This window comes from Entelurus aequoreus, linkage group LG11, assembly GCF_033978785.1.
Source record: "Entelurus aequoreus isolate RoL-2023_Sb linkage group LG11, RoL_Eaeq_v1.1, whole genome shotgun sequence".
NCBI classification, from domain to species: Eukaryota; Metazoa; Chordata; class Actinopteri; order Syngnathiformes; family Syngnathidae; genus Entelurus; species Entelurus aequoreus.
The window spans coordinates 41,353,654-41,377,852 of NC_084741.1; the positions used below are offsets into that span (position 1 = coordinate 41,353,654).

The window sequence follows — 24,199 nt, forward strand, 5'->3', positions numbered from 1 at the left end:
TCACTTTGTGTCATCACTATGTGTCATCACTTTGTGTCATCATTATGTATCATCACTTTGTGTCATCACTATGTGACATCACTATGTGTCATCACTATGTGACATCACTATGTGTCATCACTTTTTGTCATCACTATGTGTGATCACTATTTGTGATCATTTTGTGTCATCACTTTGTGTCATCACTATGTGTCATCACTTTGTGTCATCACTATGTGTCATCACTTTGTGTCACCACTATGTGTCATCACTTTGTGTCATCACTATGTGTCATCACTATGTGTCACCACTATGTGTCATCACTTTGTGTCATCACTATGTGTCATCACTTTGTGTCACCACTATGTGTCGCCACTATGTGTCATCACTTTGTGTCATCATTATGTGTCACCACTATGTGTCACCACTTTGTCTCATCACTATATGTCATCACTCTGTGTCATCACTTTTTGTTATAACTATGTGTGATAATTTTGTGTCATCACTATGTGTCATCACTTAGTGTCATCACTTTGTGTCACCACTATGTGTCGCCACTGTGTCATCACTTTGTGTCACCACTATGTGTCACCACTATGTGTCACCACTATGTGTCACCACTTTGTGTCACCACTATGTGTCACCACTATGTGTCACCACTTTGTGACACCACTATGTTTCACCACTATGTGTCACCACTTTGTGTCACCACTATGTGTCACCACTATGTGTCACCACTATGTGTCACCACATTGTGTCACCACTATGTGTCACCACTGTGTCACCACTTTGTGTCACCACTATGTGTCACCACTATGTGTCACCACTTTGTGACACCACTATGTTTCACCACTATGTGTCACCACTATGTGTCATCACTTTGTGTCACCACTATGTGTCACCACTATGTGTCATCACTTTGTGTCACCACTGTGTCATCGCTTTGTGTCATTACTGAGTCATCACTTTGTGTCATCACTTTGTGTCATCACTATGTGTCATCATTATGTATCATCACTTTGTGTCATCACTATGTGTCATCACTATGTGTCATCACTTTTTGTCATCACTATGTGTGATCATTATGTGTGATAATTTTGTGTCATCACTATGTGTCATCACTTAGTGTCATCAGTTTGTGTCACCACTATGTGTCATCACTATGTGTCACCACTATGTGTCACCACTATGTGTCATCACTTTGTGTCACCACTATGTGTCACCACTATGTGTCATCACTTTGTGTCATCATTATGTGTCACCACTATGTGTCACCACTTTGTCTCATCACTATATGTCATCACTTTGTGTCATCACTTTTTGTTATCACTATGTGTGATAATTTTGTGTCATCACTATGTGTCATCACTTAGTGTCATCACTTTGTGTCACCACTATGTGTCGCCACTGTGTCATCACTTTGTGTCACCACTATGTGTCACCACTATGTGTCACCACTTTGTGACACCACTATGTTTCACCACTATGTGTCACCACTATGTGTCATCACTTTGTGTCACCACTATGTGTCATCACTTTGTGTCACCACTATGTGTCACCACTATGTGTCATCACTTTGTGTCACCACTATGTGTCATCGCTTTGTGTCATTACTGAGTCATCACTTTGTGTCATCACTTTGTGTCATCACTATGTGTCATCACTATGTGTCATCACTTTTTGTCATCACTATGTGTGATCATTATGTGTGATAATTTTGTGTCATCACTATGTGTCATCACTTAGTGTCATCACTTTGTGTCACCACTATGTGTCATCACTATGTGTCACCACTATGTGTCACCACTATGTGTCATCACTTTGTGTCACCACTATGTGTCACCACTATGTGTCATCACTTTGTGTCATCATTATGTGTCACCACTATGTGTCACCACTTTGTCTCATCACTATATGTCATCACTTTGTGTCATCACTTTTTGTTATCACTATGTGTGATAATTTTGTGTCATCACTATGTGTCATCACTTAGTGTCATCACTTTGTGTCACCACTATGTGTCGCCACTGTGTCATCACTTTGTGTCACCACTATGTGTCACCACTTTGTGTCACCACTATGTGTCACCACTGTGTCACCACTCTGTGACACCACTATGTGTCACCACTATGTGTCACCACTTTGTGTCACCACTATGTGTCACCACTGTGTCACCACTCTGTGACACCACTATGTGTCACCACTATGTGTCACCACTATGTGTCGTCACGATGTGTCATCACGATGTGTCGTCACGATGTGTCGTCACGATGTGTCGCAATGATGTGTTGTCACGATGTGTCATCACGATGTGTCGTCACGATGTGTCGTCACGATGTGTCGTCACGATGTGTCGTCACGATGTGTCGTCACGATGTGTCGTCACGATGTGTCGTCACGATGTGTCGTCACGATGTGTCGTCAGGATGTGTCGCCGTGTTCACCCCAAATACCCCGAGGACCAGGGCAGCAGAATCAGCCTAAACTAATAATATTCTATACCACGGGAGTCAAACTCAAGGCTGGGGCCCAGATCAAGCTCACATTATTTTCAGTGGGCTGCCACATCTATTTATGTGGCCCACCACATTATTTATTGTAGCCCACCACAATATTTGCAGTGGCCCACCACATTATTTAATATGGCCCACCACATTATTTAAAGTGGACGACCACATTATTTAAACTGGCCCACCACATTATTTAATTTGGCCCACCACAATATTTAAAGTGGCCAACCACATTATGTTTCGTGGCCCGCCACATCTATTTATGTGGCCAACCACATTATTTTATGTGGGCCGGAACATTATATTATGCAGCCTGCCACTTTATCTTATGCGACAAGCCACATTATTTTATGTGGGCCGCCACTTCTATCTGAGGCCAACCTATTCATTTTTGTGGCCCACCACATTATTTTATGTAACCCGCCACATTATTTATGCGGTCCACCACAATATTTAATACGGTCCGCAATATCTATTTGTCTTGTCTGCTACCGTATTTCCCTGAATTGGCGCAGGGAATATAGTATTCGCACGTCTAGAATTACTGCCGGGTCAAACTCGTTTCTCAAAATAATTAACGCATGTTTGGCCTTATCGCCGGTTCATTATTAACGCCGGATCAAATCCGTTTCGCAAAATATTGATTTTATTATCGCATGTCCATAATTTTCGCCGGGTCAAACTCGTTACGTCACGAGTGACCCTTTACCTGTCCTCATTTTCAAAATGGAGGAAGCTGCTTTCAGTTGTTTGCAATCTCACAAAGGACAAAAGATAAAGAGTTATGCAATCGGATTTAAAGTACAAGCCATTGATTTTGCAAAAAGGAACACTAAGGAGGGAGCTGCTCGAAAGTTTGGAGTAGATGCTCGCAGAATAAGAGAATGGTGTAGTATGGAAGGGAAGCTCGTGGCGGAATACCAATCTGGAAGTGCGGGAAGTGAGAGGAAAAGGTTGAGAGGCGCAGGCCGACAAGTGGTAAGCGAAACAATGGAGCATATTCTGATAGAATGGATTATGAAGAGTATCAAGGAAAATGGTTCAAGTGAAAGCAATGGATTTATGGAGAAGTGACACCAATGCGGCAGCAGAAACTTCTGTTGGGAGTAGGGTATGGCTCCAAGGCTTCTTTGCCAGACACGGCATTTCTCTGAGAAAGAGAACGATTGTTAGTCAAGCTATTCCGGAAAAAGTCATTCCAAAATTGATTGACTTTATTCTGTACGTCCGATCCCTGCTTATCAAGAACAGCTTCACACTCGACCTGATTGGCGCAATGGACGAGACGCCAATTTGGTTGGATCTCCCGGGAGATACGACGGTGGATCTGACTGGTACCAAAAGCATCCCAATCAAATCCACAGGCCGTGAGAAGGCACACGTGACCGCGTGCTTATCGGCAAAGGCCAATGGACAAAAGCTGAAGCCGTTCATTGTCTTCAAGGGAGTGCGAAGGGATAAAGAAGTGGACAAAATAAGCGGTGTTGTAGTGGCAATGTCTAAAAATGGGTGGATGAATGAAGAACTGACACACCAATGGCTTCGTGATGTATGGGGACGGATTGCGTTCCGCCCACGTCTATTGGTGTGGGATGCGTTCAGATGCCACATCCAGGACTCCACAAAGGCTGTGCTCAGGACCAAGAGCACAAAAATGGCTGTCATTCCTGGTGGTTGCACAGGTAATATGATTTACCGGTTATTTTAAACACTCACATTTCACTGTATGATATATACAATTTAATGAACCAAAATATCTAAATATAATTGATTTGTTGTTTGATACCATGGTGACAAATTCTCATTTGATTCACGTTTTCATCTGCAGGACACATCCAGGCACCCGATGTTTGTTGGAACAAGCCTTTCAAGACAGCGTACAGAGCTATGTATGAGGAATGGATGAGTGACGGACCAAAAGAATACACTGAGGGGGGGTAACATGAAACCACCAACAAAAGTCCTGATGGTTAAGTGGGTGAAAGCTGCTTGGCAAGGGCTTGGGGAAGAATTGATCAAGAAATCCTTCCGGGTTTGTGGGATAACAAGCCCAGATGGATCCCAGGATGGTGAAATAGGAGTGCTGAAAGCAGGGGGCATTGCACATGACGCTTGCAAAGAGTTGTCAGAGAAGAGCAAGACACTGGTAGAGATTAAGGGTGATCTACACGGCCTCCTCAATCAGCCCCTGAGACAAGATGACACAGATGACGTAAAAATGTATGAGAGTGATGAGGAAGCCGACACGGATGAAATTATTTCAAAGGACGGTGGACAAGGTGACGGAGAAATGGACGACGCTGAAGATGAAGAGGTTTTAACAACTGATGGGTCTCCACAAGATGTACTACAATTACCGTAGTAGTCGTCCATCAAGGTGCAGTGGGGGAAGCATCCGTCAGTAATGCCGACAGGAACATTTTCAGTTTGTTCAAGTTCAAATTACAGTATTATTTCTCTCTGGCCTCACGTACCGTATGTTGTTTACACTGATAATGTTTGTTACAATTGTAGTTAAGAATTACCGGTTTACATGTTTTATATTCAATTTGTTTTCATGTGTTTTTACATACAGAAAATGTATGTAATTGTTGAATGACACCTTGTAAAAATAAAGAGTGTCACATTATAATTGCCTTCAGGGCCGGCCCGTGGCATAGGCCGTATAGGCAAATGCTAAGGGCGCCGTACATCAGGGGGCGCCACGCCAGTGCCACAAATGTTGGAGAAAATAAATAAAAAATAAAAAAAGTTGGTACTGTTATTTCTAAATACAAAAAATAATCCCACGTTAATTAAAATGCATAGTAAAGCCTATTTAATAGAAATATTATTTGTTACAACATTACGCCCCCCCCCCCCCCCTCCCCCCAAACGGTGCGCCCCCTCCCTTCCCGTATCATGACTCTTTATGGACGTCACCGCATCAAAAAATCAACACAAGATGTCAAAACGGCCAAAACTGTCAGGTGCCCAGGGGAGAAAAAATAGAAAAGAAGAGGAGGAGAAACGAGAAAAAGACAGAGGTAGCAGGTAGGTAACGTTAGCCCACATGAAATTATTTGTCTGTTACAGAATGTGATAGTAACCTGGCTTTTTAGCATTAAGCTAATGTTACATGATTCGGCAATTGCTAATCAATAAATAGCTAGTTCTGTTTTAACGTCGGGTTAATATTGTGGAGGGGGCTAAATTGTTATGGAAAATAATAATGTAACGTTAGGTAATTACAGTACTCCCACCTTACATTCCTCAGGGACATTTGTATTAGATCTTTTAAGCAGGTGTTTTTTGTTTACATTGTTATTGCCTTCTGGTTAGCTAATGTTTGCCCTGCAGATAATAGTCAATTTTCCACCCCTTTATATATTAGGTATAGTTGTAAGCCTAGTTGTTAAAGTGCACATCATTAATGTTAATTAAGCAATATCACATGAGAGGGAATGCTGTTTTTTAATTTGAGCACTGCTGTGATTCGGTTAAAGATAATCATAACATAACATTCTCATATAATATGTTAATTTGCTTTCTTTAAGTAAAAAAAAAGGTCAAAGACAAAGCTATTCGGTTTCTTGTGAGTATATACACTTCACTGCCGATGTGGGGGGCGCCACCTAAAATCTTGCCTAGGGCGCCAGATTGGTTAGGGCCAGGCCTGATTGCCTTTAGTGAGTGTGCCACACGCTTACTATGACAGTAATCCCTGTTAACTTCTTTCAGACAGTGATAAATGTCTGAATCATTAATCATTAAAAACAGTTTACCTTCCAAACACATTTGTCTGTCTCATCTCGTGGCCAATACTACGGTAGTATTGTTATTTACATGCTTGAAATGCTTAATTTATGAAAAAAAAATTGTAAAATACGGTACGCTTTAAATAAACAATATCAATATTGTGTTGTTATATACCGGTAATTGCAATTCTTATTATTAATATTGTGTTAGTTTGTAGGGGTGGAGAACTGACTTTTTGTTGTTGGAGTTGCGTCTTTCAAAGCGCTTTATTTTGAAGAAACGGTATGCCTCGTTTCACCACCGGGTCAAACTCGTCACGTCATTAGTGACACTTCACCTTTCAAGGCATTGTCACGCCTTGAAATAAAATCACAAAGCGGTCATTTCAATACCGTAATTTAAAATCGCATAAAGGGAAGAAAATAAAGAGCTATTCAGTAGGATTTAAGGTCCAAGCTATTGAATACCGGTACAGTATGCTAAAAAGAACAGTAAGCAGCTATGTTTTATTAATATACCGTAGCTGCGTGTGTCAAATACGGTATGACTCATTAAATGACTCCCGCCTCCTGGTGGTAGAGGGCGCTGCCGCGCTAGTGATCCTTCTTGCGACTTCCGGTACTGCAGAAGAAGTGACCACGCAGCAATAGATCGTTTTTTTTCCCCCCTCTCGCCTGAACTTTTAACTTTGAGGATTACATACCAGTATCTAAAATAAAACCGTTTTCTAAACTGGACTTTCAATCGAAGCAGGAGGTAATAATTAAATGAGTATCTCCATCGAGACAGAGAGACTTTTAAAACCGAAGGAAGACTTCTATAAACAAGTTATCAATGCTTTTGGTCAGAAGGAGCTGCAAATGGACTCCATTTACAAGTACAGGTAAGACCATAATAACGTTTTTTTTAATTAAATGTGCTTTTCATGATGGTATGCTTACATCACACTCAAAGCGCACGCCTAAATTTACCGCATTCCTTTTGGTAAACGCCGGAGTGAGAAGAGGTTTTAAATTAATTAGCGCCCCTGCGGCTATTCAAGGAAATACGGTATGTCATTTTATGTGGTCCGGCAGTATATTTCATGTGATCCGGCATATTATTTCATGTGGTCTAGAACTTTATTTTACGTGGCCCACCACAACTTTCTTTGTAGCCCAGTACATTATTTCCTGTGGCCTGCCACGTTATTTAAAGCGATCCGCCACATCTATTTATGTGTTCCACCATGTCATTGTATGTAATCCGGCACATTATTTTATGCGTTCTGCCACATCTATTTATCTGGACCGTCACGACATTTAAGGTGGTCTGGCACATTAATTCATGTGAGTGGACGCATTAGTTCATGTGGTCTGGAACATTATTATTTAGTATTAAACAGGTAATAAACATGTAATAAATAAACATAATAAACATGTAATAGACATAATGTGTAAAAACATAATTAAACATGGATTAAATAGGTGATAAACAGGTAATAAACAAGTAACATGTACAAAAAAATTGTGTAATGAATAACGTATTACACGGGTAATAAACGTGTAATAATGTGCAATAAACATAGTTAAACAGTACTAAATAGGTAATTAACATGCTATAAACATGTGTAATAAACAATTAACATCAAATGGTGATAAACATGTAATAAACAGGTAGCGTGTGAAAACAATTGTGCAATGAACAGGTAATACACAGGTAATAAACGTGTAATAATGTGTAATAAACATAGTTAAACAGTACTAAATGGGTAATTAACATGCTATAAACATGTGTAATAAACAATTAACATTAAATGGTGATAAACATGTAATAAACAGGTAGTGTGTGAAAACAATTGTGCAATGAACCGGTAATACACAGGTAATAAACATGTAATAATGTGCAATAAACATAGTTAAACAGTACTAAATAGGTAATAAACACAAACCTGTGTAATAAACAATTAACATTAAATGGACATAAACATGTAATAAACATGTAGTAAATGTGTAAAAAACTAACATGTAAAAAAATGTGTGTAATGAATAATGTATTATAAAAGGTAATAAAAGTGTAATAAACATAATCAAACTGATTAGATAACTTGTAATAAACATATTAAACATGTAATAAACAAATTATCTTTTGTGGCCCGATGCATTTTTTCAAGTGGCAGACCGCGTCATTTTATGTGGCCTTGTGAAAGGCAGGAAATGACGCAGTTTTTGGCTAAATGTATTCATTGTTAATTATTGCAAATGTCAATTATTTTTTTACAGCAAAAATGTATACGAGCATTTGCAGAATTTATGTTCTACACTTCCATATTATTTGAATAAGCCAACAGATATTACAAGCATTTTTTGTTTGTTTTTTCAAAAATAAATTTGTAAATATCTGCTCATCATCTTGACTTACGATTTTAAAGCATGTTATCCCACAATCAAAAAAATAAATTAATAATCAAAAACAATTGCCTATGCAAATTGTGTAACGAGGTTATACGTTGAAGTGCATATATATTGACTGTTACAAGCAGCCCTCTGATTTGCAATGTGGCCCTCAATGAAAACAAGTTTGACACGCCTGTCCGATATCATATCAATGTTCACCACACATTCATTTATTTGTGGCGGGACGACAAATATTGTGTAACTCTAAACATACCGTAGTTTCCGGACTTTAAGGCTACCTTAAAATCCTTTCATTTTCTCAAAAATCGACAGTGCGCCTTATAACCCGGTGACCCTACTGTACAGAATAATTTTGGTTGTGCTAACCGACCTCGAAGCTATTTTATTTGGTACATGGTGAAATGATAAGTGTGACCAGTAGATGGCAGTCACACATAAGAGATACGTGTAAACTGCAATATGACTCAAGTAAACAACACCAAAATGTTATTATATGTACCATTGAAAATATAGAACATTACCCACGGCGCTCAGAAATCTATCAAAATGTTTTAGTACGACTTTGGTAAGCTATGAAGCCGCACCGCTTGATGGATTGTACTGTGCTTCAACATATGAGTATTTTTATGGTGTGTGTATAAGGTAAGACATATTATCTGGCGTTTTGTTTCGCAATATTATGCAAAAGCAACTTTTCTTACCGTCTGGTACCTGTTGATGTGTATTTGGGATCTGCTTAGGTCCTGAAAATTTGCGCGAGTCCGCCTTTGTAGTCGATAAGCTTCTTCTTTTTCTTCTATCTTCTTGTTATGGGACATTCATCCTCCACTGTTGCCATTTCTAATATAAAGTAGTGTAAAGTTCTTACGTATATCTGTCAGTAAACTCACCATGAAAGTGCTAAAACATACCGGTGTAGTGAGTTTACATTATTCACCCAAGGAACTTTAGTTATTAGAGAGTTATGGCCGGATGGTTTTTCACGGGACACATTTCCTGCGTTGTTGTTTCCGGATGAGGAGATGCTGCTCCGTTATTGATTGAAGTAAAGTCTGAATGTCATTAAAATAGTTAACGCCATCTTTTGACACTTCTTCCACTCCCGTCCTTGCATGCTACACCGCTACAACAAAGATGACGGGGAGAAGACGCTGCCGAAGGTGAGCCACGTAAATAAAACAGCCCACAAAACGGCGCATCCGGAAGCGACTGTCAGAAAGCGGCTTGAAGATGATCTGTAAAACATCATCTATGCAACATTTTGACTAAAGAACCACCATTACATGTTATGTAGACCAGTGGTCCCCAACCTTTTTGTAGCTGCGGACCGGTCAACGCTTGAAAATTTGTCCCACGGACCGGGGGGGGGGGGGTTTATAAAGAAATACAATCATGTGTGCTTACGGACTGTATCCCTGCAGACTGTATTGATCTATATTGATATATAAAGTATATATTGTGTTTTTTATGTTGATTTAATAAAAATTAAAAAAAAAATTTTTTTATTTATTTCTTGTGCGGCCCGGGGGTTGGGGACCACTGATGTAGACCACAAAGAAGCGTTTTCAATTTAGAAAAAAATAATAATAATATGACCTCGTTAATGCGCCCTATAATCCGGTGCGCCTTTTGTATGAAAATAGACCTGACTAGACCCGCTCATCGGCAGTGCGCCTTATAATCGGTTGCGCCCTATGGTCCGGAAAATACGGTAAATTTTTGCTTTTCATCTTTTTTTTTTTCCTCTATCCCCCAGCGTCCGCAAAAATGGCACGCACATGCGTCATGGCCAAATATGCAAATTCAATGATGGCCACGACAAATACACCGCAGTCCTGTCCTGGTCGTAAACACAAAGACGTAACGCGACAAACATCGGCGAAAACCACTTTGAGGAAAACGGAGCCCGATACCAACCACAAACGCTTTAATAGACAAATTTCCAAAACGAGACCCGGACCAGCATAAGTCATGTCAAAAAAAAATACTTTTATTGATGTGAAAAAAAACATGATTAATTATATATTGCAAGCAATTTATAAAGCTGGATATGGTTTACGGCGTACCCCAGGGGCCAATACTGGGATCAAGATGATTGACGACATAAAGTGTATAAATCTGTAAGGCCAGAGAATACTTTTAGTATTATTTGCAGATGACACCGCTACATTTTGTTCAGGGGGAAACGAACACACGCTAACAAAAACATTCAGTGTGGAAACAGAACTCAAGGAAAACTCAACTATTCATATTTGGCAGTATCACAACAACTTTACAAGAATATTTTCACAATAAAAAGAAGCAGTGGATAAGGCCAAGCACATTCTGGACCACAATTCACTCCACACTTTCTGCTGTTTGCTGGTGTTATTACGTGTGAATATGTGCGAGGATCAAAAACTACATCAAGACACTTTAGAAAGCAAAAAAGGGCAGTCATGGTGCTCACTGGGGTTACCTTTCAATAGTCAAAGAATCTTCCTGCTGGAAAATGTTGAGTGACTTGTGGGACAGCGCTCCTTACTGGATTCATAGTTGCAGACGATGGCGCCATCAAACTGTTGTCTATTAAAGTCACCATATACTTTAAATGTTTTACTATTTAAAGCAAAGACAAGAAAACTGCGAAAGTACAGGTAACACAAAGACTAATAATAATAATAATAATAATAATATATTTTGTTTGTAAAAAGCACTTTCCATTGAGAAAACAACCTCAAAGTGCTACAGTGTATTAAAAAAAATAGAAAGATATTAAAAATAAATAAAAATAAAAACTAGAACAGCCTAATAGCTAGAACTAGTATGCATATACCTAAAAAAATGGCTTTTTTAAAAAGATGGGTTTTTAAGCCTTTTTTAAAAGCATACACAGTCTGAGGTGCCCTCAGGTGGTCAGGGAGAGCGCTCCACAGACTGGGAGCGGCGAAGCAGAAAGCCCGGTCTCCCGCAATATTATACAAAAGCAACTTTTCTTACCTTCTGGTACCAGTTGATGTGTATTTGGGATCTGCATAAGTCCTGAAAATTTGAGCGAGTCCGCCTTTGTAGTCGGTGCCGACACCGTAGTCGATAAGCTTCTTCTTTTTCTCTATCTTCTTGTTATGGGGCATTCATCCTCCGCTGTTGCCATTTCTAATATAAAGTAGTGTAAAGTTCTTACGCATATCTGTCAGTAAACTCGCCATGAAAGTGCTAAAACATACCGGTGTAGTGAGTTTACATTATTCACCCAAGGAACTTTAGTTATTAGAGAGTTATGGCCGGACGGTTTTTCACGGGACACATTTCCTGTGTTGTTGTTTCCGGATGAGGAGATGCTGCTCCGTTATTGATTGAAGTAAAGTCTGAATGTCATTAAAACAGTTAGCGCCATCTTTTGACACTTCTTCCACTCCCGTCCTTGCACGCTACACCGCTACAACAAATATGACGGGTGGAAGACGCTGCCGAAGGTGAGCCACGTAAATAAGACCGCCTACTATCAGAAAGTGACTTGAAGATGATCTGTAAAACATCATCGACGCACATTTTGACCAAAAAAACACCATTACATGTTATGTAGACCACTGGTCCCCAACCACCGGCCCGCGGCCCGGTACCGGTCCGTGGACCGATTGGTACCGGGCCGCGGCCGCACAAGAAATTTAAAAAAAAAAGTTTTATGTTTTATTTTTTTTAAATTAAATCAACATAAAAACCACAATATATACATTATATATCAATATAAATCAATACAGTCTGCAGGGATACAGTCCGTAAGCACACATGATTGTATTTCTTTATGAGAAGAAAAAAAAAAATTTTTTTTTTACTACATCCCCCGGTCCGTGGGACAAATTTTCAAGCGTTGACCGGTCCTCAAGTACAAAAAGGTTGGGGACCACTGATGTAGACCACAAAGAAGTGTTATCAATTTAGAAAAAAAATATAATAATATGACCTCGTTAATGCGCCCTATAATCCGGTGCGCCTTTTGTATGAAAATAGACCTGACTAGACACATTTACCAAAATTGGAGGCAAATCTTGTTTCTCAAATAAAATATACTGTATGTTTAAAATTTTATATTCATATTTATATATTTATATATTTATATTGTTCCTAGTTTCATACAAAATATTTAAAAAATATAACACTTAAAAAAACACATTGAAAATATGTCAATATTATTTCAAACGTCAAGATTTATGAAAATGAGTGCTTCCAGAAACGTATAGGCTGTGTTTTGAATGTAAATCTGTCAGCCGGAATGAGCAAATGTTTTTAAAGCGTGCCAGCTCCTTTACAATCACATTTACAAGACCACAAAACAAGAAACAATAGCATTTAAAGCGTTTACAGTGTCATATATCATCATATAATGTGGACTTGGCGAGCTGGTTATACATGTTTTTTTACTTGCACTCTGACCCCCCTGCAGTTTATGGACACTTGTGTATGACTGGGACTTATTGCCCGGATGCCTCTGTCTTTATGTCTTCCCTGGAGGGAGAGAGCCCTACTTACAATTTAAGTGTTGTTTGCTACAAATGCAGGAAAAGGTGATAACAAAACCGGTTGTCCTGCGGTGAACCACCCCAGCATGAACCCTATGACTTAAACTTAACACACATAAATCATGCAAATGTGCATGAACAGTTCGAGGCTGCAGAAGCGAGCAAAAAAAACAAAAACATTTTGTGGACGTTGATGACACCTGCTGGTCAAGATGAAAATTACAACTCACCGATACACATTGTATGAATATACAGTCGTGGTCAAAAGTGTACATACACTTGTAAAGAACATAATGTCATGGCTGTCTTGAGTTTCTAATAATTTCTACAACTCTTGTTTTTTTGTGGTAGAGTGATTGGAGCACATACTTGTTGGTCACAAAAAAACATTCATGACGTTTGGTTCTTTTTATGAATTAATTATGGGTCTGCTGAAAATGAGACCAAATCTGCTGGGTCAAAAGTATACATACAGCAACATACATTATCAATTTTGGTGATGTAGCAAAGTTACAATGAAATCAAATTAGCTTCATGGCATGGCGTCTTAAAGGCCTACTGAAACCCACTACTACCGACCACACAGTCTGATAGTTTATATATAAATCTTAACATTGCAACACATGCCAATACGGCCGGGTCAGATTAGTAAAGTGCAATTTTAAATTTCCCGCGAAATATCCTGCTGAAAACGTCTCGGTATGATAACGTTTGCGCGTGACGTCACGGATTGTAGCGGACATTTTGGGACACCATTGTGGCCAGCTATTAAGTCGTCTGTTTTCATCGCAAAATTCCACAGTATTCTGGACATCTGTGTTGGTGAATCTTTTGCAATTTGTTTAATGAACAATGGAGACAGCAAAGAAGAAAGCTGTAGGTGGGAAGCGGTGTATCAGCGGCCGGCTGCAGCAACACAAACACGTAGCCGGTGTTTCATTGTTTACATTCCCAAAAGATGACAGTCAAGCTTTACCATTGGCCTGTGGAGAACTGGGACAACAGAAACTCTTACCAGGAAGACTTTGAGTTGGATACACGGTACCGTGAGTACGCAGCTGCGGCTTCCAAACATTTGATCGCTTGCCCGTACGTGCGTGCCGCTATGTGCATGTCACGTACGTAACTTTGGGGACTTTGGGGAAATATATGTGCTGTATGAATTTGAATTGAGTGTGTTGTGCGGGTGTTTGATTTGTATTGGTGGGTTGTATGGACGGGAGGGGGGAGGTGCTTGTTATGCGGGATTAATTTGTGGCATATTAAAAATAAGTCTGGTTGTGTTGTGGCTAATAGAGTATATATATGTCTTGTGTTTATTTACTGTTTTAGTCATTCCCAGCTGAATATCAGGTCCCACCCGCCTCTCACAGCATCTTCCCTATCTGAACGGCTTCCACTGCCCTCTAGTCCTTCACTCTCACTTTCCTCATCCACGAATCTTTCATCCTCGCTCAAATTAATGGGGAAATCGTCGCTTTCTCGGTCCGAATCGCTCTCGCTGCTTGTGGCCATGATTGTAAACAATGTGCAGATGTGAGGAGCTCCACAACCTGTGACGTCACGCTACTTCCGGTACAGGCAAGGCTTTTTTATCAGCGACCAAAAGTTGCAAACTTTATCGTCGATGTTCTCTACTAAATCCTTTCAGCAAAAATATGGCAATATCGCGAAATGATCAAGTATGACACATAGAATGGACCTGCTATCCCCGTTTAAATAAGAAAATCTCATTTCAGTAGGCCTTTAACTTCATGTGAGTAATTATTATTGACGACACCCGTCGACTTCTCTGAGCCATTTAAATAGGGCTCGTGTGATGCAGTCATTAGACTCGGTTACAAAAGCGACAATGGGAAAGTCAAAGGAACTCAGCACAGATCTGAAAAAAACGAATCATTGACTTGAACAAGTCAGGAACGTCACTTGGAGCCATTTCAAAGCAGCTTAAGGTCCCAAGAGCAACTGTGCAGACAATTGTTCGTAAGTATAAAGTGCATGGCACAGTTTTGTCACTGCCACGATCAGGAAGGAAACGCAAGCTATCATCTGCTGTTAAGAGAAAATTGGTCAGGATGATCAAGAGTCAACCGAGAACCACCAAAAAGCAGGTCTGCGATTAATTGGAAGCTGCTGGAACACAGGTGTTAGTGTCCACAGTCAAGCGTGTTTTGCATCAAATTTAGCTGAACCGCACCAATTTTGTCAAGAGGAATGGTCAAAAATTCAACCAGAAGCTTGTGGATGGCTACCAAAAGCGCCTTATTGCAGTGAAACTTGCCAAGGGACATGTAACCAAATATTAACATTGCTGTATGTATACTTTTGACCCAGACATTTTCAGTAGACCCATAATAAATTCATAAAAGAACCAAACTTCATGAATGTTTTTTTTGTGACCAACAAGTATGTGCTCCAATGACTCTATCACAAAAAAATCAGAGTTGTAGAAATTATTGGGAACTCAAGACAGCCATGACATTATGTTCTTTACAAGTGTATGTCAACTTTTGACCACGACTGCACGCTCATTTGAAGTATTCTTTAGGTACAAGATTAAGAAACGAGCTAAATTTACTAGGATGATGGGAATTTTTGTGAACATTTGTGAGGTCAAAGGGTTTATTCTTCCACACCAAACTCTTTGGAGCATGCCTTTTACGGTATGTGTAAGAACGGGACGGCGTGGCGAAGTTGGTAGAGTGGCCGTGTCAGCAATCGGAGGGTTGCTGGTTACTGGGGTTCAATCCCCACCTTCTACCATCCTAGTCACGTCCATTGTGTCCTTGGGCAAGACACTTCACCCTTGCTCCTGATGGCTGCTGGTTAGCGCCTTGCATGGCAGCTCCCGCCATCAGTGTGTGAATGTGTGTGTGAATGGGTGAATGTGGAAATACTGTCAAAGCGCTTTGAGTACCTTGACGGTAGAAAAGCGCTATACAAGTATAACCCATTTATCATTTATGATTTAAGTTATATACATATACATTTATGTATATGTATACATATACGTAAATATATGTATATATGGATATGTATATTTATGTATATGTACACACATTTATATATAAATATACGTGTATAGTAGTATAATATCCATAGCAGTAGAGCATGGGTGTCAAACTCATTTTAAATCGGGAGCCACATGGAGAAAAATCTACTCCCAAGTGGGCCGGACTGGTAAAATCACGGCACGATAACTTAAAAATAAAGACAACTTCAGATTGTTTTCTTTGTTTAAAAATAGAACGAGCGCATTCTGAAAATGTACAAATCATAATGTTGTTGGGTTTTTGTTACGCTTACATGTTGCGGTTAATAGAATTCTATCTCTATTTGAATAAATTATGTGATAATGTTCATCAGTCAACTCATTAATTTTCAATCTATCATGATTAAAAAAATTATATCAAAATCAAATTACAGGATGTTATTTATGTAGTTTGATCATTTTCCTTGACTGATGCACTAACATCATGTGGTTTATTTTGTTTACATATGTAGCATAATCTACAAAGATACAAATAATTGCTATTGCGACATCTAGTGGACACATTTAGAACAGCGGTTTATTTCATTCAAAAATTCCGGCTCGTTTTTATACTTAGCAAACTCAGGCCTGATCCGGCCCGCGGGCCGTACGTTTGACACCCCTGCAGTAGAGTAATTTATTGGCATTTTAGAGAATACTGTAATTAGGTCAGTAGAGATTAGTTGCTGATTAAACTGTGAATTATTGATCACACACAGTCTGCCAATCGAGCTTTGGCACGTTCAAGCATTCAAAGCATTTGTGTACGTGGACTAACATAAAAATCACACCATTTAGTGTATTTATGTTTATTGTACAGTATTTCTATTTAAAAAAATATATTTATTAATATATTCCCACATTTTTGTGTATTTTTTGTGGGTTGTTTTTTAACTGGTAGCACATGAGTCGACTGCTGCTCAGGAATGACATCAAACAGGCCCACAGAAGTTGGAGCGACTGATGTTTTCGCAGCCGATTCCTGAAAAAAAGAGCAAACTCTTGTCGTCTAAAGAATCTTTGACTTCTGCTTTTACATTTGGTACTCAAATAGATCTTTATCAGTGTCTTTGCAGTAGGTTCCTAAAACAGCAGACAGCTACTGTCACAGAAAGGATCTTTGGCTTGTGTTTTTTTTTGCAGTCATCATAAAAAGAGCAGACAACTGTCTTATAGATGATCTTTGACGAGTGTTTGTTTTTGCAATAGGTCCGTCAAAACATCTGAAAGGTCCTCTCACATAGGGGATCTCTGAGTAGTGGATATTTGACAGTTATTTTTGCTGTAAGTCCTGAGCAGATCACTCGTTTGACTAACTAAAGGGCAGCACACGCCTGTCATATAGAGCAGTGTTTCTTGACCATAGGGCCGGGGCCCCAGCTGTGGTTCATATGGGCTGCAGCGGTACTCGGTTATAATACACTTTTCCACCACTTGTGGCAGTAAACAAACAAACTGAAGCTAAAGTCACAGACAAGTTTTTAAACGCCAAAAATATGACTAAAGCGCAAAAAATGATGACTAAAGTGGTAAAGCTGTATTTTCCTTTGCACTTTAACTTTATTGTCAGTTTAATTAAAAAACATATTCATTACTAACATAGTGTATTTACGCACGAGAACCCCTGATATAGAGGATCTATGACTAATGTTTTATTTTTACCACGTTCTTAAAAAGGCCAGTGCGCTCCTGTCTTATAGATTATCTTTGACCAGTGTTGTTTTTTTTAGTACTCCCTAAAAAGCCTTGCAGTGAGCTCCTGTCTTATAAAGGATCTTTGACCAGTGTTTTTTTAGTACGCCTTAAGAAAGACCTGCAGTCCTGACAAACAAAATAATGTTTGACAGCTAATTATCAACATTTCTTATTTTGGAAGGTCCTTAATGTATAGATCAGAAATCAGGAAGTCCATGACCCCCAGGGAGTCGGCAGAGGTACTTCGGCTAGATGTTTTGAATGTATCTTTTTATATTCCCCCCGCAATTTTCCCTACAGTGTAGTTTAGAAACGGCAGTGAGCGACACGGCCAGCCTATACTCACTGTACTTTGCAGCTTTCAAATAAAAACATAAATAAATAAACATATTCTAATCATGCTAGCGCTCTAATTGCCAGCTAGCGATTAGCACACCAGTTGCTAACTAGTGATTAGCACGTTAGTTTCTAGCTACAGTAGCAATTAGCGCCAATTTTATATATATACGTGTGTGTGTGCGTGTGTATATATATATATTTATATTTATGTATATATATTTTTTATATATATTTTAATATACATACATTTAAATACATACATTTAAATACATATAAATATATATTTTTTTCCAATGTATAAAAAAAAAAAAATTTTTTTTTTCAATACATCGTTTTTATGCCATCCCCATTCAACCAGAAGGAGCTTTTCTAACCTGTTTTGAAAAAGTTTCATTATAATATTATACCAAATAATACATTGTGAGAATCGGTTGAAATCAAGAATCGAATCATCACAGCAGGAATCGAAACCGGATCGGATCATTAGGTGCCCAAAGATTCACGCACCTAATTATGTATTAGTATTGCACAATACCAACAAAGTACCTTTGGAACCAGTTTAGGTCAAAGCACAAAGGGAATGTAAGGAAATATAAGTGTCCCCGCTTCGTCAGTTTTGGGGGTCCTTGGCCTGGAAAATGTTGAACACCTTTGGTATTGAGCAGAGGTGTCCAAAGTGCGGCCCGGGGGCCTTTTGCGGCCAGCAACAACACATTCTAAAAAAATACTATTACAAAAAAAAGAAACATAAAAAAGTGGGATTAAAAGAGCAAAAACTTGCAATTTTGCCTCTTAATAACACAAAGCTGCTGTCTATGCAGGCTGTTGTTTTCTTTGAAGCTATCACTGCTCCAACAATAATAATGCATCAATATCAGTGTTGTTAGGAATTATTGACCTATAGGCTCCAAATACTTTGCATCAAATATTCCACTTTGAAATATTTTTGGGAGAAATGATTGCATATTTTGTGGGTTTGCCATAAAAAATGTTTTATAAAAAACCCATAAAAAAAATTATAAAAACATATAATCAACAGGTGGATCTGAAGTAAATCTTGATATTTAAGTGTTGAAAGTAAAATAAAATAGAGAAAATAATACATGACTTATTTTTAACACTTTTATGAGTGTGACCCGTTTGGATCCTTGCAATTCTTTGTGGGGTTTATGAAAAACAATGTTGTTATGAATGATTGACCTATAATGAAGACTCCAATTACTTCACATCAAATATTCCACTTTGAAATATGCTTGCATATTTTGTGTGTCTGCCATTAAAAAACTAAGTTGTTTTAAGTTGACAAAAAGAGCATAACACAAACAAACAAAAAACATTATAAAACAGGTGGATCTGAAGTGTTGAAAGTAAAAAAATAAATAAATAAATTATGCCTTATTCTTAACACGTTTATGAGTAAGACCCTTTTGGATCCTTCAGAATTTTAGTGGGATTTAAAAAATAAATAAAAAAATTGTCATTATTAAAAAAATAATGGTGAATCAAAATTAAAGGCCTACTGAAATGATTTTTTTTATTTAAACGGGGACAGCAGATCCATTCTATGTGTCATACTTGATCATTTCGCAATATTGCCATATTTTTGCTGAAAGGATTTAGTAGAAAACATCGACGATAAAGTTTGCAACTTTTGGTCGCTGATAAAAAAAGCCTTGCCTGTACCGGAAGTAGCGTGACGTCGCAGGTTGAAAGGCTCCTCACATTTCCCCATTGTTTACACCAGCAGCGAGAGCGATTCGGACCGAGAAAGCGACGAATACCCCATTAATTTGAGCGAGGATGAAAGATTTGTGGATGAGGAACGTGAGAGTGAAGGACTAGAGTGCAGTGCAGGACGTATCTTTTTTCGCTCTGACCGTAACTTAGGTACAAAGGCTCATTGGATTCCACACTTTCTCCTTTTTCTATTGTGGATCACGGATTTGTATTTTAAACCACCTCGGATACTATATCCTCTTGAAAATGAGAGTTGAGAACGCGAAATGGACATTCACAGTGACTTTTATCCCCACGACAATACATCGGCGAAGCACTTTAGCTACGGAGCTAACATGATAGCATCGGGATTAACTGCAGATAGAAACAAAAGAAACAAACCCCTGACTGGAAGGATAGATAGAAAATCAACAATACTATTAAACCATGGACCTGTAACTACACGGTTAATGCTTTCCAGCCTGGCGAAGCTTAACAATGCTGTTGCTAACGACGCCATTGAAGCTAACTTAGCTACGGGACCTCACAGAGCTATGCTAAAAACATTAGCTATCCACCTACGCCAGCCAGCCCTCATCTGCTCATCAACACCCGTGCTCACCTGCGTTCCAGCGATCGACGGAGCGACGAAGGACTTCACCCGATCATTGATGCGGTCGGCGCCTAGCGTCGGATAGCGCGTCTGCTATCCAAGTCAAAGTCCTCCTGGTTGTTTTGCTGCAGCCAGCCGCTAACACACCGATCCCATCTACAACTTTCTTCTTTGCAGTCTTCATTGTTCATTAAACAAATTGCAAAAGATTCACCAACACAGATGTCCAGAATACTGTGGAATTTTGCGATGAAAACAGAGCTTTTTGTATTGGATACAATGTGTCCGAATACTTCCGTTTCAACGATTGACGTCACGCGCATACGTCATCATACATAGACGTTTTCAACCGGAAGTTTCGCAGGAAATTTAAAATTGCACTTTATAAGTTAACCCGGCCGTATTGGCATGTGTTGCAATGTTAAGATTTCATCATTGATATATAAACTATCAGACTGTGTGGTCGGTAGTAGTGGGTTTCAGTAGGCCTTTAATGTTGTTATGAATTATTGACCTATTCAAGGCTCCAATTACTTCACATCAAACATTTAGAAAAAATGTTGGTGGAAATATTGCATATTTTGTGTTTCTGCTATAAAATTAACTGGGTTTTCTTGAACAAAAAGGGCATAAAACAAACAAACAAAAAAAAACATTATAAAGCGGGTGGATCTGAAGTTGATCTCGAGATTTAAGTGTTGAAAGTAAAAAATAAAAAATAAAGTATGCCTTATTTTTAACACTTTTATGAGTAGGACTGTCAGGTTCAAACACTGATGACATCTATTAAACAGACAAGAAGCAAGGAATCATGCAGAGACAGAGTTCAATTTGGCTCAATGAGGAGAGACGTTTTTGGGCTGTACTCTAGTTACAGATCCAAACTACGCTCTAAAATTCTGTCCACGTGCTTCCTCTATTTATTTGGGAGGTCCCTGGTTACATCACTGAGGCTGTCGCTGAGGACAGGGGGTAATCTTAACAGCCCCGGTTAGCCACAATATATGACTTTTAATGAAATGCAAATGTGCTGACACTCGTGATATCGTCCTGTCTCTGCTTTGTCTGCGTCACGGCACTCGATGTTCTGGACACAAACAACACTGATATGAGACGATGTCCCTTTGCACAGATAGAAAAGTACAACTTCAGCACAATTGATAATAACTATAGCAACGGCCCTTAAGCATAAGAGTTGTGTGATAAAATATACATAATTATTCTAACAAGGACCCTTTTGAATCCTTAATAATTTTAGTGAGATTTAAAAAAAAAAATACACAAATGTCATTATTCAAAAAATAATGATAAATCAAAATTAATGTTATGAATTATTGACATATTCAAGGCTCCAATTACTTCACATCAAACATTTTGAACATTTTTGCGGGGAAATGTTGCATATTTTGTGTTTCTGACATAAAAAAAACAACAACAGGGTTTTCTTGAACAAAAAGGGCATAAAACAAACAAACAAAAAAACATTATAAAGCGGGTGGATCTGAAGTTGATCTCGATATTTAAGTGTTGAAAGTAAAAAATGAAAAATAAAGTATGCCTTATTTTTAACACTTTTATGAGTAGGACCCTTTTAGATCCTCAATAATTTTAGTGGGATTTAAAAATAAAAATAAATAAAATAAAATTTAAAAAATAAAAAAATATATATTCATTTGATAATTGATTAATCTGTCGATTATTACTTCGATTAATAATCTGATAAGAGACAAACTACATTTCTATCCTTTCCAGTATTTTATTGAAAAAAAACAGCAAACTGGCACCATGCTTATTTTGATTATTGTTTCTCAGCTGTTTGTACATGTTGCAGTTTATAAATAAAGGTTTATAAAAAAATAAATAAAAAATTAAAATTAAAAAAATTAAATTAAATTAAAAATTGCACGGGAAGCAACTGGTGTGTCACGTGACTTGACTCTCTCTGTGTGTGCGTGTGCGTGTGTGTGCGTGTGTGTGTGTGCGTGCGTGCGTGCGTGCGTGTGTGTGTGTGGCGTATTTCCGCATTTGGAGAAGACGCGCTCAGTCACACGGGGAAAGTTCTTCCAGCGTGTCCGCCTCTCACGTCTCCCCGGCGGCCGGACCCACGCTACCTCGGCCGCCATGCTGACGCGGGTGAAGTCTGCCGTGGCCACCTTCGTTGGAGGAGTGATGCCCGGAGGAGGCGGCGGCGGCGTCGACTCTCGCGGTCCCTCGGAAAAATTCCCGTATAGCAGACCGGAGTTCCTGGGTCTGTCCCCGGACGAGGTGGAGAGTTCGGCGGATCATCGTGTCAGACCCATCGTCATCATGAAGGAGAGCAAGAGGCTGCCCTGGTTCACCGGATATGCTGAGTGAGTATATTTACACTCCATATTGGGAGTTATTATTATTATTATTATTATGTGTGGGTTTTAAGTGTACTTCTAACATGTTCACCAAGCATCACGTTTACACTTGCACCATTCAACATGTCTGAGAAGCAGGAGGAAGAGGTTTTTTTAATTTTTAAATCCTACCACTTAAGTTACTCATAGTTTTTTCCCTTCTCATCGTTTTTGATATTGAGATTTAAAAAAAATAAAGAGTCTAATAATAAGTCATGAATATTTCACTGTAAATAAAGGAGTAAAACAGTCTAATAAATGCCAAATATGAAATACAGTGTGTAATAGTTATTTTTAAAGTCTACCACTTAAAGTTAAAAAAGTTAAAAGGACCACTGATAGGTGTGGTGAGATTATCCTCTGCATTTGACCCATCACCCTCACCCCCTGGGAGGTGAGGGGAGCAGTGAGCAGCAGCGGTCGCCGCGCCCGGGAATCATTTTTGGTGATTTAACCTCTTAAGGCCCAAGCTGTTTGTTTACATTATTTTTTATTTCTCTTTGCTATTTGGGCTTATTGGACCCTAATTAGAATACAAACTGAAAATCATCTTTTTATATGATGTACTTAGTCCATAAGTAACAAACGTGTACTTCATGTGTAGTGACATGCTAATTTGTATTTTTACACTTTTTTTTCCCAAATTCCATTGTATGTTATACTCTTCTGACACCACCAGATAGCAGTATTAGTGTCCATATGTCGGCATAAGACCCCAATTCAGTAGTACCGTATTTTTCGGACTATAAATCGCTCCGGAGTATAAATCGCTCCGGAGTATAAGTCGCTCCGGAGTATAAGTCGCTCCGGAGTATAAGTCGCACCGGCCGAAAATGCATAATAAAGAAGGAAAAAAACATATATAAGTCGCACTGGAGTATAAGTCGCATTTTTTGGGGAAATTTGGGGTATGGTATTTTTATTTTTTTTTGTCATAAAGAAATACAATCATGTGTGCTTACGGACTGTATACCTGCAGACTGTATTGATCTATATTGATATATAATGTAGGAACCAGAAATATTAATAACAGAAAGAAACAACCCTTTTGTGCGAATGAGTGTGAATGAGTGTAAATGGGGGAGGGAGGTTTTTGGGGTTGGTGCACTAAATTGTAAGTGTATCTTGTGTTTTTTTTATGTTGATTTAATAAAATAAAAAAAATAAAAATACATTTTTGTTATTTATTTATTTTTTTTAAATATTCTTGTGCGGCCTGGTACCAATCGATCCACGGACCGGTACCTGGCTGCGGCCCGGTACCGGGCTGCGGCCCAGTGGTTGGGCACCACTGCTTTA

At 38.8% G+C, this 24,199-nt stretch overlaps 1 protein-coding gene across 5 annotated transcripts in view; it reads left to right on the top strand.

Annotated features, from left to right (window-relative positions):
* LOC133660120 (protein phosphatase 1H-like) overlaps positions 1-24,199 on the top strand; it is a 163,618-nt gene that overhangs the window by 80,977 nt on the left and 58,442 nt on the right. The window contains exons 1-2 of one of the 5 annotated variants that reach the window (XM_062063282.1): positions 6,673-7,110; positions 22,548-22,867. The exons of 1 other annotated variant lie outside the window; for it this stretch is intronic. In XM_062063282.1, coding sequence (XP_061919266.1) covers positions 22,638-22,867 — 230 coding nt within the window. In that variant the 5' untranslated portion in view covers positions 6,673-7,110; positions 22,548-22,637. Of the gene's footprint in view, positions 1-6,672; positions 7,111-22,547; positions 22,868-24,199 lie in introns of those variants that run through there. 3 more of the 5 variants (XR_009827773.1, XM_062063281.1, XM_062063280.1) reach the window with 3 other exon arrangements.